This window comes from Pelobates fuscus, chromosome 2 (genome assembly GCF_036172605.1).
Source record: "Pelobates fuscus isolate aPelFus1 chromosome 2, aPelFus1.pri, whole genome shotgun sequence".
NCBI lineage: Eukaryota > Metazoa > Chordata > Amphibia > Anura > Pelobatidae > Pelobates > Pelobates fuscus.
In genome coordinates, this window is record NC_086318.1 from 416,276,406 (window position 1) to 416,290,606 (window position 14,201).

General features: G+C 40.5%; 1 protein-coding gene across 1 annotated transcript in view; it reads left to right on the top strand.

Moving 5' to 3' along the window:
• The window catches only part of MCM8 (minichromosome maintenance 8 homologous recombination repair factor), a 59,818-nt gene that overhangs the window by 5,682 nt on the left and 39,935 nt on the right, over positions 1-14,201 (top strand). The window contains exons 4-6 of the mRNA XM_063443999.1: positions 4,598-4,680; positions 12,108-12,254; positions 12,889-12,992. Of these exons, the coding sequence (XP_063300069.1) occupies positions 4,598-4,680; positions 12,108-12,254; positions 12,889-12,992 (334 nt within the window). The remainder of the gene's footprint in view (positions 1-4,597; positions 4,681-12,107; positions 12,255-12,888; positions 12,993-14,201) is intronic.

A 14,201-nucleotide genomic window follows, 5' to 3' on the forward strand; every position in this document is an offset into this window, starting at 1 on the left:
GAATGCTATACACAGTGAGATAGGAGCTATAGTCTGGTCTGACCATGCCACAGTAATGTTAACCTTAAAAGATCAATTCCAATCTCGCGGATCCACACCCTGGCGCATGAACGAAGCACTCTTACACAGTTCAGACTTTAGCACCAAACTTACCGAAGAAATCACTTCGTTCTTCTCGATAAATGACACACCTGATGTCCCATTAGCCACAACGTGGCTGGCGCATAAGGCATTTATTTGCGGTCTCATGATCAGCCAAGCATCCCATCTAAATAGGCAAGCAAACAAAGAATATATAACTCTTATGAGATCGCTTAGGGACGAAACCTCTGCACATACCCTAAACCCAACCACATCCAAGCAACCGCGCATAGACCAACTTAAAGGACAGTTGAATGACATCCACCTACTCACCACAGCCACTATAGCACACAGGCTCAAACTTACAACATATACCCAGGGGAACAGAGCAGGGAAGGCCTTAGCAGCACTTCTGCGGCAGAAAAGACAAAATGCAAAAATACCGTTCCTTTTAAACCCACTAGGAAATAAGGTGACATGTTAATCAATGACATGTTATCAGATTACTATGATACGTTATACAACCTAAAAAGAAATGAACACACACACCAACCACTCGCCTCGGACATTAACACCTTCCTAGAAGAAGCCCACACAAGGCAACTTACACAGGCGGACCGAACCTTCTTGGACGAACCCATTACTACGACTGAAATAACACACATAATCAAAGCCCTCCCAAAGGGGAAATCACCTGTCCCAAATGGCTTTACAAATTTGTACTATAAGACCTTTTCACACATTTTTAACCCCCACACTACAAAAACTTTACAATACTATCCTCAAGACAGGGAAAATACCACAAGAGATGCTGCTGGCCCACATAACAACATTACAGAAACCTGGGAAACCACCACATAAATGCCAGAATTTACGGCCAATATCACTCCTAAATACGGACTTAAAAATACTGGCGCAAATATACGCCAATAGACTGGGAAACATTCTTCCCAAACTAATCCGAGACAACCAAGTAGGCTTTGTTCGGGGCAGGCAGGGTTCAGATGGGACCAGGAAACTGGTCAACATCCTCCAGAGTATCCAGACAACGGGGGAACCCAGTGTGGCACTGTCATTAGACGCCGAGAAAGCGTTTGACAGGCTGCACTGGGGGTATCTAGAAGCCGTATTGAGGAAGTTTGCCTTCCCAAAATGTTTCATTACGCTAGTAACAGCACTATATGATAATCCCGCAGCGAAGATAACGAATGGAGGCTTCACCTCCAAGTTATTCCATGTCTCTAATGGGTCCAGGCAGGGATGCCCGCTTTCTTCACTGCTTTATATACTGGCATTAGAACCCCTAGCACAACATATAAGAGACTCCCACGACATTGAAGGAATCAAAGTAGGTGGGAAAACACATAAGATCACCCTATTCGCCGACGATGTAATGCTTACCTTGTCTAAACCCGAAACCACATTACCGCAACTCCAAAAAATACTAACAAGGTTCAGTGACTGCTCCTATTATAAACTTAATATCAGTAAGACGCAAGCCATGGGCCTTAATCTCACCACAGAACAACTCACTAAACTAAAGAGCAAACACACATATGACTGGAGAAAGGGCCACCTGACATTTCTAGGGATACACCTCACACCCACAATAAGGAAGATGTACAAAGCAAACTATTTAAACTTACTTGTTGATATTAAACAACAGCTGCATAGCTGGAAAGGGAAATACATCTCGTGGTTGGGGAGAATAGCGGCAGCAAAAATGATGATATTGCCAAGGCTACAGTACTTATTCCGAACACTTCAAATCCGCATACCACAACACTTTTTTAAGGATCCCAAGGCTTATTGAATGGGTTCATATGGGGAGGGAAACGACCCAGAGTGGCGGCGGTTACCATGTATAGGCCTTTTAAGGAGGGTGGGATGGGGGCTCCAGACATCAGGAAATACTGCACAGCGGGCTTGATGGGCACCCTCATAACAACCTTCCACCACGCAACACCACCACCATGGCATCAAATAGAAATGGCACACACTGGCGGGATGGCAATGTCCACCCTGGCCTGGATTCCCAAGCATAAAAGACCAAGATATCAGAACATATGCCCCACCACAGCAGCGACACTCTCGGTATGGGACAGACATATTAAAGAACACTACCCTGCCTCATATATCTCCCCAGCGCTACGAACCCAAGCGTTTCACATCCTTATTCCCGGATTTGACCATGGTCTATGGCATAACAGTGGGATTAAGTGTTTATCTCAGATAATCTCAGATGGCCGCATACTGGACTACAATTCACTGTCCAAAACGTTTGATCTACCTCCCAAAGCCTACTTTACTTATTTACAAATACAGTCATGGGCGAGGAAACATGTCGATACCGATAGGGCACCTCAACAAGTCAACACATTGACTGAGAGAAAAAATCTGCTTGGCCCAAAAACCACCACAAAAACTACTGTCTCTCCTATATAAACAATCTAGAATCAAGGAACCACCAAAAGCTTTAAGCTTTGCAAAAGCCTGGGAGAAAGAGTTAAACCTAGACATATCTAACGAAGCATGGTCCCAACTGTTGCCTGCTCACAAACACCTAACACTAAATACATCTCACATAGAGATTAGCAGGAAGGTGTTGTATCGTTGGTACATGGTGCCCACTAGGCTACACAAATTCGATAGACGGAAGTCAAAATCATGCTGGAGATGCTTAAAAGAGCAGGGAACAATGCTCCACATCTGGACTTGCCCAAAACTCAAACCCTTCTGGGGAAGCGTTTCGACTGCCGTAACTGTGTCCACGGGTGTGGCTCTGCCGTTCTCCCCAGAAACGTATCTTCTATTAGCACTACCCCACGAACTACGAAAGGCAGACCTATATCTCATATATCATATCGTTATCACAGCCCTAATGTCCATAAGCAGAATGTGGCTCAGAGAAAACCCACCAAACATTGACCAATGCTTAAAATTGGTGGAAACCACCAAATCTTACGAAACCGCGGCAAGGCGGATGAGAACCGCAAGCAAAGTTTGGCCGACAGCATGGCAAATGGGACGACTGGCGACAGTCAGTCCAAAAGAGCACATAGTCGGGAATGGACCCCAATGAGGAACATGTACCCAAAACACAAGCCGATCTCCCTATATTCCCCCCCCCCTTTTTTCTCCTCCCATCTATCCCTCCCCCCAAGTTTACGATTAGTAATGATGGTTATGCCTGGATATAGAAATTAAACGAATGGACAAGATCTATGTACAGTTGCAGGTCAAGTGTTCTATGATCTAATGTTATATCTATGCATTATGGTTCTTCAATGTTAAGCTGGAGATGTACGCTATTTCATGAAGTGTGATATACTTCTGTACTGTGACCATTTTCCACCCTTGTATCTGTACAACTTGTCTATAACACTGAAAATTCAATAAAAAATTATTACACAAAAAAAAAATGTCCCATACAGTAGTCCCAAATGAGCAAATTTGAATCAAAGTGATACACTGCTAAAATATCTGAATTCCATACAAATATAGGGGGACGAACATCAGATATCAGTTATGGAACTGCCCTTTAATTTGACTATAAAGAGACAAAGCTGTATTAGGTTTCATAAATAAGTGAGTGAGCTGTATAATGGTGCACATTCAATGAATAGTTATCCCTTTCTCCACAGAACCTGCACTGTAAAGTATCTATTAAAACAAGTATAGCCCATCTATGGGATAATTGAATAGTGGTGAACCCAGGTTCTATCCTGGTTATTAAGGGGTTTCATGGGCTCGCATCTCCTCGTCCTTCACTTTGTTTGGTGGAGGTATAAGACAGAACTTGAAGCTCTTTCCTTGTCTTATGATGTCCAGAGAGCCATGGTTTTTAATGGCTGCCAATTTGCCATCCAGTAGACTGGGTCCCCAGTTCCATTAATTAACTGTATATTGATTAACTATTAGCCCACATTCTGCTGCACATATGGGATGTGGGGAGAGATGCAACATTTTTAATTGAAATATAATAAAAAAAAATTGATTATGACTTCATTCCCAAGTAGTTTTTGAGCTTGTAACCCCATTGAAGTCAATCAACACCAATTCAAGGCCAGAATGGACCAATTTGTAGAGAATTTTCACTTTAGTGAATAACCCTGATCGTGAATTTGCTCTGAATGTGAAAGACATTTGATAATTTGCTAAGCAGGAGGTATCAATGCATCTGTCTATCTATTGACCATGCTGAAGATAGCACAATTGACTTGTGTATTGTCACGAGTGAGGGTATCAAAGTTGTTAGACCTTGGGACCAAGTGATGTTTTTTAATATTAACACCAAGGGCTTGGAGAACCCTGGGCCTCCTTAAATAACCATTGCTTTCCAATCCCTTGGTGTATTCTATATAAACTGTGTTGTTTTTCTTAATTTAACATGTTAACTGTCCTAATATGTCTTGTTAAGTCCAATTCAAGAGCTTAGAAATTGTTGCAAGGATTTAATACTATAGCATTTTATTCCAAGTGCTCATACCATTTAATGTTTTCAAATATGTGTTAGCTTACAGTGACAACTCTCCATTTGTGGTGAAGGTTCAAGCATTCGAGAAGTTTTTTAACAGGCAAATTGAATTATACAACAAGGTAAGTAATTATTCTGCATATCCCCCCCCCCCCCCCTCACAACACTAGCTCAATAGGGTGACCCATTAATTCAGTATTTCTATCTTAACTTTTTATCATATTTAATTTTGTTACTATTTTGAAATAATATATTTTGATACAATGTGTCTGAAATAAAATGTCTTTTTAAATGGAAATGTTGCTATTTATTCAAGAATATCTAAATCTTGTAACTTCCTGTGTCAATCTGCTTGCTAGTTACAGAAATAAACAGTGCATGTTGACAAATGAGGCCAAAATAGCCATGTATCTGTCTGCCGGTGAGCAGGTATTTCACCAATAACAGTTTAACACAGTGATGGGCAACTTTGACCAAAGAAACTAGTTTTCAGTTTTCAGTCCTACATTTTAGAATCCTACAGGATAATTTCTTCATGCCTAATTTGAGCAAATTTCATTTTAATTCCTCTAGTACTGTGTAGTTGTGTAAATCTCACAGAATGTTATAGTTTTTTTTTTTTTTTTTTAAACACCTAACCTAGGCAAACTTAATGGGGTTTTAGTTACAGTGTTTGATTATAGATTGCATAAGGCTGCCACAGTGCCAGTGTACCCCATTTTGGCAGGCTTATAAATGTATGATCATATACTGTAACTGACCCATTATTATTGTTGCCTAGGTTGGGTGTCTTTAAAAAGACTTTTACATTACGTGAGCTTTGAAATGACCATTTAGTGAATGAGTGAGTGCTATGGATCTTGTATGTTGTATGAATTGGCCCCAGCAGCACCCTTATAATGTATGCATTTTCAGGGGAGTGCAGCATTCTTGATTTTACGTATGTATATATGATTTTTAAATCTATTTATTGCTTGAGTTTTTGGAACACATCCAATTTGCCCACAGGTTTGTCTGTACAAGTGTTAACAGAAGCTTTTATAGGCAAACAGACCTACTCTGCACTTCTTGGTCAAAGAAAAATAATATGAAGAACGCGTGAGTGAATGCAAATCCTAATCAGCTACCATTTAACTGGTACAAGTAATTGTAATAAAAAATAAAATAAAAAATTCTGGGTTTTCTCCAGTGCAGTGTGTCTATGATTAAAAATGTTTAATATTTTGTCCAGTGCAAAGGGCGTAGTTTATCAGATCTGGAATATTATTGTTTAAATTACGCTCCAGTTAGGTAGATTGTTTTCAAATATGTTGGAGTGGTAGACGACTTTGAAGGGGTGAGCTTTCTTAGAGCTTCTTTAGACTGAAATTTAACTTGGCATTATTTAAAGTAGTTGTGGGAGTGGCTTATGACTGCAGTGATTTGTTAAAATTGCTGCAGCTGTAAGACAAAACTCTCAATCAGTTAGTCGGATTCTGTCCTCCAGGGAACTCAACAAACTTGTTTATGTAGCACAACAGCTGATGTTTCTCTCCTCCTTGAAGAGAGACCTTGACTGTGCGCAGTTAGTCTATCTGCTGATCGATGCACGCAGATCAGTTTACAAAACTGTGAGCGAGTCTGTGCGTAAACTAACAGGAGCTGCTCTGTGACATATCGCAGCTCTGTCCCTAAATTGCAGCGTCTCAGGATCTTGGAAAGGATGTGTTTTTTATTTTTGTTTTTTTTATTTCAAGATTTAAAATTTTTATTCTTTATTTTAAGGTTTTACAGAAATAGGATTATACATCTTAAATGTAGACGTAACGTTTTCATCAATACAAAACAAAACTTAACATAGCAATGTAGGATGTAAGAAGAATAGGATCTTAAGTTGCAACAATTGATACATTTGTACAGCATATAGAATATGCAAGAGTAGTTGGAGAGATGTAATTTCAAGAATTTTTAAACTATGAATGCATTATATATAAAAACATAAAAATTAAAACTGATTGAAGGAGCCTAATTTTATCCCATTAATTAATGATCTGTTTAAATGTGCTATTTCCTTAATGGATTTCAAAAGTATTCTTCTTAAAGGAACAGTATAGGGTCAGGAATAGAGATGTCCCGAACAGTTCGCCGAGAACTATTCGCTGGCGAACATAGCTTGTCCGCGGTCGCTGCGGCGGGCGAACATATGCGATGTTCGGTCCACCCCCTATTCGTCATCATTGAGTAAACTTTGACCCTGTACCTCACAGTCAGCAGACACATTCCAGCCAATCAGCAGCAGATCCTAAGGAAAAAGAGGATCCCAAGAATTAGGGTAGATGGAAGGGAGAGCATGGGTCCTGCTTCCAAAGACCACTAATCGAGGGTGTGCCCATACAGGGGGGTACGTAACTCACTAGAGTCCCATGGCTGAGTACATGAAGTACACCCAAAAAATAATAATGAAAAATAAAAAAGTCTTTATTAAGTTAAATTACTAAAAACCAAGAATTGGTAACCCAAGAAGGTACAAACAAACTGTGCATAAAAAAGGAAAAAAAGGGGAGGGGGGAGGGGAAACAGGGGGTATGTATGTAGGAAAAACGTGCTACACACACTAGGTCTCAATCGTAAATTAAGATAAATAAAGGTCACATAGGTATACCCTTCAGAGAAAATATACTAAGTGTAAAGTATATTCTAGGGGGACCATACAGTAGCCAAAGGCTCAATAGGCAAAAATAAGAGAATCAGCGGTGGGCTAGCAATGGTATGAACAGGTAGAGATATCTATATGCTTAACCAAGCTCCACTATGTTAGCACACCCCAATGGCGTGCCGCAGTCACTTCTGTGAGTCCTGGGATGGGCAGACCCGTGGTATGAGCTGCACTCCTAGTAAAGGTAACGGCGGTAGTGTATATATTAACTGGGGACAGCAAACAGCCAGTGGGTGCCCTCTGCTAGGAGATATATAAATTTCGGTAGAGCTAAAAAAAGCAGTAGAGAAAATGAGAACAGCTGTAGAGGTGCCTCTAGATAACCCCCATATAATAATGCGTATAGGAAGACAGGCTCCACTTGTTTAAAGCTACAGGGCCCCTCTTCAGTTAGAGTGTGAGGGGTAGATAACCTAAACTCCTATCTGTATCAAATATTCAGAGCGCTCGGTAGCCCTATCAAAAGAGATAATGAGTTCCAGGTTATTACAATAGGAGGTGTAGGTAGAGGATTTCCTAGAAGACTAAATCCTAGGAGGTAGGTAGATAAAGCAAAGCTATACTAGTGCTGTTCGGCATACAAGCCGGGCAGAGTCCAGCCCTAAATCTAGTAACCGCTATAAATCAACATGATGGCTAAAGGAGAGACCTAGAGTGGTAAATAAAAACCCCAAAGCCCCCAGCGTCTTGCTCGACGCGCGTTTCGGCGCTATGTGGCGCCTTTATCAAAAGCAGTCACTGCTTTTGATAAAGGCGCCACATAGCGCCGAAACGCGCGTCGAGCAAGACGCTGGGGGCTTTGGGGTTTTTATTTACCACTCTAGGTCTCTCCTTTAGCCATCATGTTGATTTATAGCGGTTACTAGATTTAGGGCTGGACTCTGCCCGGCTTGTATGCCGAACAGCACTAGTATAGCTTTGCTTTATCTACCTACCTCCTAGGATTTAGTCTTCTAGGAAATCCTCTACCTACACCTCCTATTGTAATAACCTGGAACTCATTATCTCTTTTGATAGGGCTACCGAGCGCTCTGAATATTTGATACAGATAGGAGTTTAGGTTATCTACCCCTCACACTCTAACTGAAGAGGGGCCCTGTAGCTTTAAACAAGTGGAGCCTGTCTTCCTATACGCATTATTATATGGGGGTTATCTAGAGGCACCTCTACAGCTGTTCTCATTTTCTCTACTGCTTTTTTTAGCTCTACCGAAATTTATATATCTCCTAGCAGAGGGCACCCACTGGCTGTTTGCTGTCCCCAGTTAATATATACACTACCACCGTTACCTTTACTAGGAGTGCAGCTCATACCACGGGTCTGCCCATCCCAGGACTCACAGAAGTGACTGCGGCACGCCATTGGGGTGTGCTAACATAGTGGAGCTTACCATTGCTAGCCCACCGCTGATTCTCTTATTTTTGCCTATTGAGCCTTTGGCTACTGTATGGTCCCCCTAGAATATACTTTACACTTAGTATATTTTCTCTGAAGGGTATACCTATGTGACCTTTATTTATCTTAATTTACGATTGAGACCTAGTGTGTGTAGCACGTTTTTCCTACATACATACCCCCTGTTTCCCCTCCCCCCTCCCCTTTTTTTCCTTTTTTTTCCTTTTTTTTCCTTTTTTATGCACAGTTTGTTTGTACCTTCTTGGGTTACCAATTCTTGGTTTTTAGTAATTTAACTTAATAAAGACTTTTTTATTTTTCATTATTATTTTTTGGGTGTACTTCATGTACTCAGCCATGGGACTCTAGTGAGTTACGTACCCCCCTGTATGGGCACACCCTCGATTAGTGGTCTTTGGAAGCAGGACCCATGCTCTCCCTTCCATCTACCCTAATTCTTGGGATCCTCTTTTTCCTTAGTTTATATTGTTCTGGGTTATGCCCATGTATGGTGCCCATTTAGTCCGCTGGACTCCAGAGCTAGTTCTTTCTAACTCTGTAGTCGTTTTCTTTCTTATATTTACAGCAGCAGATCCTCCCTCCCAGACCCTCCCACCTCCATGACGAATAGGGGGCGGACCGAACATCGCATATGTTCGCCCGCCGCGGCGACCGCGAACAAGCTATGTTCGCCGGCGAATAGTTCCCGGCGAACTGTTCGGGACATCTCTAGTCAGGAACACAAACATGCATTCCTGACCCTAAAATGTTAAAAACACCATTTAGCCCCCCCTATTCCCTCATCCCCCCCTAAATACATTAAAATCTTCCCTTTATTCTAGTCTGCTTCTGCTGACTCTGCACTTGATCTGCCTGCTTGGCTGACATCATCAGAAGTGAATCTCTCAGCCAATCACAATGCTTTCTGATAGGAAAGCATTAGATGGGCTGAGACTGCCAAGGAGGCAGTTTGTGGGTAGAGCCAGCATAAGCCAGACACAGTCCTGGCCAATTAGCATCTCCTCATAGAGATTCATTAAATCAATGCAACACTATGAGGAAAGTCTAGTTTCTCCATGCAGAGGGTGGATACACTGAATGTCAGTCACACTGTGCAGCACTGCCCCAGTAAGCACCTCTAGCAGCCATCTGAGGAGTGGCCAGTGGAGGCATGACTAGGCTGAAATGTAAACACTGCATCCTCTCTGTAAAGACAGTGCTTACTGCAAAAAGGCTGAAGGGAATTACACTCACCAGAACAAATACAATATGCTGTAATTGTTCTGGTGTCCCTTTAAGAAATACAGATCTGCAAAACATGATTTTCTCTCATTCTTCCTTGGTATGTTTGTCAGCTACAGTACATCCAACACCTTTGTATTTGGCACAACATGCAGCAGATACATTCCTCCTCTGGTTAGGCTCGCTTATGTAAATTACATTTCAACACGTTCTCTGTGCTGGTCTGATTTCATCAGCGTGGGCTTGTGCATGTTATTTTAGCTGCAAACCGTCATTGTGACATTTGGAATCTATTTTATGAATATTTTTTTTTTGCCAAACGTACATGGCAGTGAGCGTGAAAGCAATTTGTTTTGATATAATGGCTCGAGTAACATCTATGATTAAATAACAGATTTTTACCAAACCCTCATGGTATGGTAGGTTTTATTTATATCTGTGCATTATATAAGAAAATACTAGACCTGTCATGCAAGATGTGAAAAGTCCTGTTTTAATGAGACACTTTAAGCACCATAACACCTTTGTAACATTGCAAAGGTTATGTTGCAGAGAATTTCCTGTACATTGTCTCCCTTTTCAAGGATGCTTATATCTGCAGTGAGTTGCAAAAATATGTGCTGCTACAAGCCATCTTCCCCTGTAAGAGCTGTGACCAAAGCTGTAAAGTAGACGAGTATGGCTGATATATGCTTATAAAACAATCCCATTCATCCTATGTGATGAGTAGAATTGCAGCGGGGGGATGATAACTGATTATCTCATATACCACTTTTGTGTTTTAAAGCATTATCTATATAAATTAATTGGGTCCTGTCTATTGCAATTCATTTAAAGGGAACCTCTAGTCCCGAAAGTTACAATTGCTTTTTTCGAAGTTATTGTTTATTTTTTATTATACTGAAAACTGTCCACCTGCTTTACTGATTAAATAAAGATTACTAAATTAATTTCCAGCATCAAGACTCCTCCGCTGCAGCTGCCCGCTCGGTGTCCGAAGTCGCTAGCCTGCCTGCTGATGTCTTCCGTAATCTCCCCCAATCCAATGCTTCTCTATGCGGCCAGACGCAACGCTCTTCCAATCAAATGCTGCTTTGAGTAGCATTTGATTGCAGGACTGAGTTTGACTTGGTGCTGGAGGAGGAAGTACAGGAAGTCAGCCACGAGAGATGTGTTTAACCCTGCAAAGTGAAAATTGCAATCTCTATAAAACAGCAATGTTTTATATTGAAGGGTTAAAATGTAAGGAACACTGCACCCAGACCACTTCATTGAGATTAAGTTGTGTGGGTGACTTTAGATGTCCTTTAATATGTCTGTTATAGTCCAAAATTGAGGAAACCATTTATCTAGTAAACCAAACTAGGGTTAACAAATTTAAACCTATTTAGTTTAGAAAAACGTCGCCTGAGAGGGGATATGATAACGTTATACAAATATATTCGAGGCCAAAACAAACCATTGTGTGGAAATCTATTCACAAACCGGACTTTACATAGGACACAAGGTCATGCGTTTAGACTAGAAGAAAGAAGATTTCGTCTAAAGCAAAGGAAAGTTTTTTTTACTGTAAGAACAATCAGGATATGGAATTCTCTGCCTGAAGAAGTGCTTTTATCAGAGTCCATACAGATGTTCAAACAGCTACTAGATGCATACTTGCAAAAACAGAATATTCAAGGATATAATCTTTCAATGTAGGGTAATAACTGCTTGATCCAAGGATAAATCTGACGGCCATTCTGGGGTCAAGAAGGAATTTTTTTCCTAGCTTGTTGCAAAATTGGAAGTGCTTCAAACTGGGTTTTTTTTGGCCTTCTTTTGGATCAACAGCAAAAAACATATGTGAGGAAGGCTGAACTTGATGGAGGCAAGTCTCTTTTCAGCTATGTAACTATGTAACTATGTAAACTAGAGTTAAACTCTGCTTTTAATGTCATATGTATATAATGTAATAATATTGAATGTACATTTAAAGCTCCACTGGGGCATGTAGGGAATCACTTATGCCATAGTTTTGCATTGTTTGAGAGAGAGAGTGTGTGTGTGTGTGTGTGTGTTTTTTTTTGGGTTTTTTTTTAACATACAAAGTATTCTTTTGGTTATTGTTTTTCCTGGTTTGAATTAGTATTATTTTTAAAGTAAGCCCATCATAAACTGTGTCTAACGATCCATTTTAATAAAGAGACAATCTGTAATAAATACTGTTCCTCACAGGATGAAATTGAAAGAAAAGGAAGTATATTGGTGGATTACAAGGAACTTTTACTGGATAGCGACATCACTTCATGTATGTCATTGTCTTCCGAGTTAAGGGAAATGCCTGAAAAAATTCTGGACTGTATGGGGCTGGCAATACACCAGGTAAGTACCTACCTATGCCAATAGGGGAGAGTTTGGGTGAAATGGAAAACCAATCCTTATATTAACAAATATGCTGTAGCAAACTATAAAATACTAATCTGCGATCAATGTTACATTTTCATTTAGGTGTTTAGTATTTAGAAAGGGACAGGAGTCTCCAGGTTAATTCCAGTTATGCCATTTATGGAAATTCTGTTAATTGATATGTGAATAAACGTGAATGGAAAAGAAGAGGGGAACATTTTATTAACTTTACGTGTGCACTACCTGGCTTGTGTGTTGTTATGTTATTATTGATATTAATATTTATATTTTATAGTAAATAGTATTTATATAGCGCTGTACAAGTAAACAGTGTCAATATATAACAGCGAGTGACTGACAGACAAAATAATGTTCACAAATAGAATAGAGCCCATCTTAAACATATTTATTGATAGTATATTGCAAGTTAAGGGAGAGACACGCTACTGTGTCTTTGCTGCACTTTATTATTTGATTTACCTTTTATTTAAGGTCCTATTTTTGTTACATGCTCTATTAGCCAATAATCTGGCACTTTATACCAGCTGCACGAATTGATTTGTCTGTTTTCTGATCTTACACGCTCTTGGATGTACTTTTATTTTCCCAGGTCTTAACAAAAGATCTCGAAAGTCACGCAGTTGAATTACAGGAGCAAGAAGGTCTTCAGACACAGGAAGCACCCATTGTTAATGTGCCATACATTCATGCTAGGTATTGGTATTTTTTCAATTTTCATAGCTGTGAAATAGTGATTATTTTTCCTTTTGTTTACGTCTCACCTTCTTTGTACCATCTGTTCCCCAAGTCTGCAAGCCCATCCACTGACTCATCATTACCTTCAAATTATTTAAATCCCTAATCTAAACCTACATATTCCCTGCTAAAACTACACCTCCACATTTTTCTGTTCTTGTCTCTAAATATCTAAATGTCTCCTTATGTACTTCTGTTTACTCTGCTTATGACCTGCACCTTAAATCTCCTATAATTCATTACTTTCATTTCCTTCTTCTGGATCTTTGCTGTGCTACATCTTTTTCTCTAGAATTTCATTATTCACTCATGTATTTTACAATTTACACTACATTATAAATTCTTTATTTTGGTGCGTTTTCAGTTTAACATAAACACGTCCGGCCACAACAGCCAGGACTGGTACTGTATCCGTAATGCAGGGTAATAATGTTAGATATTGGTTAGTAGTCAAGGCATCATAATAAACATTTCGCACATTTTTTATTATTTGTGAGGTGTTAGCTCCCGGTGGGATGGAGGGGATGATATGTATGGTTTCCTTAGTGTAGGTTTTCCTCCCTCTAGTCCGGGTAGGGAAGTATACTATGTTTTAGAGGGTTCGTGGAGGCTAAGTGTTAGTATACTGGGTATTCATGAGTGGGTTGAAATTCGTACATGAGGTTACCAGTAGGTTATGTTGTAGTTGTGCGTTAGATCATGAGAGCGCTGATAAGGGAAGCGTGTGGGTAACCAAGGTGTGAGTGGTGTTAATCTGAGGTTTGTTTCGGTTACCCTAATGGGTAGATACCCCTAACCAAGGGGGCAACGGGGGGGGGGGGTGTTTGTACACCTCTTGTGGGTGTATCTCATATGTGTATGCGAGACGGGTCTGGGACTGTCCCTCTCTGGGTTTGTTAGTATGTAGAACGGGTAGTAGTAGGTCGTTTGGTGTATATGAGGGGTAAGAGTAGGGTAACCATTGAGATGGGAGAGATCTGAACAGAGGTTAGTATAGCGCATAGTATAAAACAAAAACATTGGTGATGTGTCAAAGTTCGTTCCTCAGTGTGAGGTAGCTGCGCCCTCTTCTTGTTCAGTCAGGTAGTTGGTGCGGCTCTCGGTACGAATGGGATTGTTGACTCGGGGTCCCAGGTGTGTTCGACCCGGGGAGCAGGAGTTGTGGTT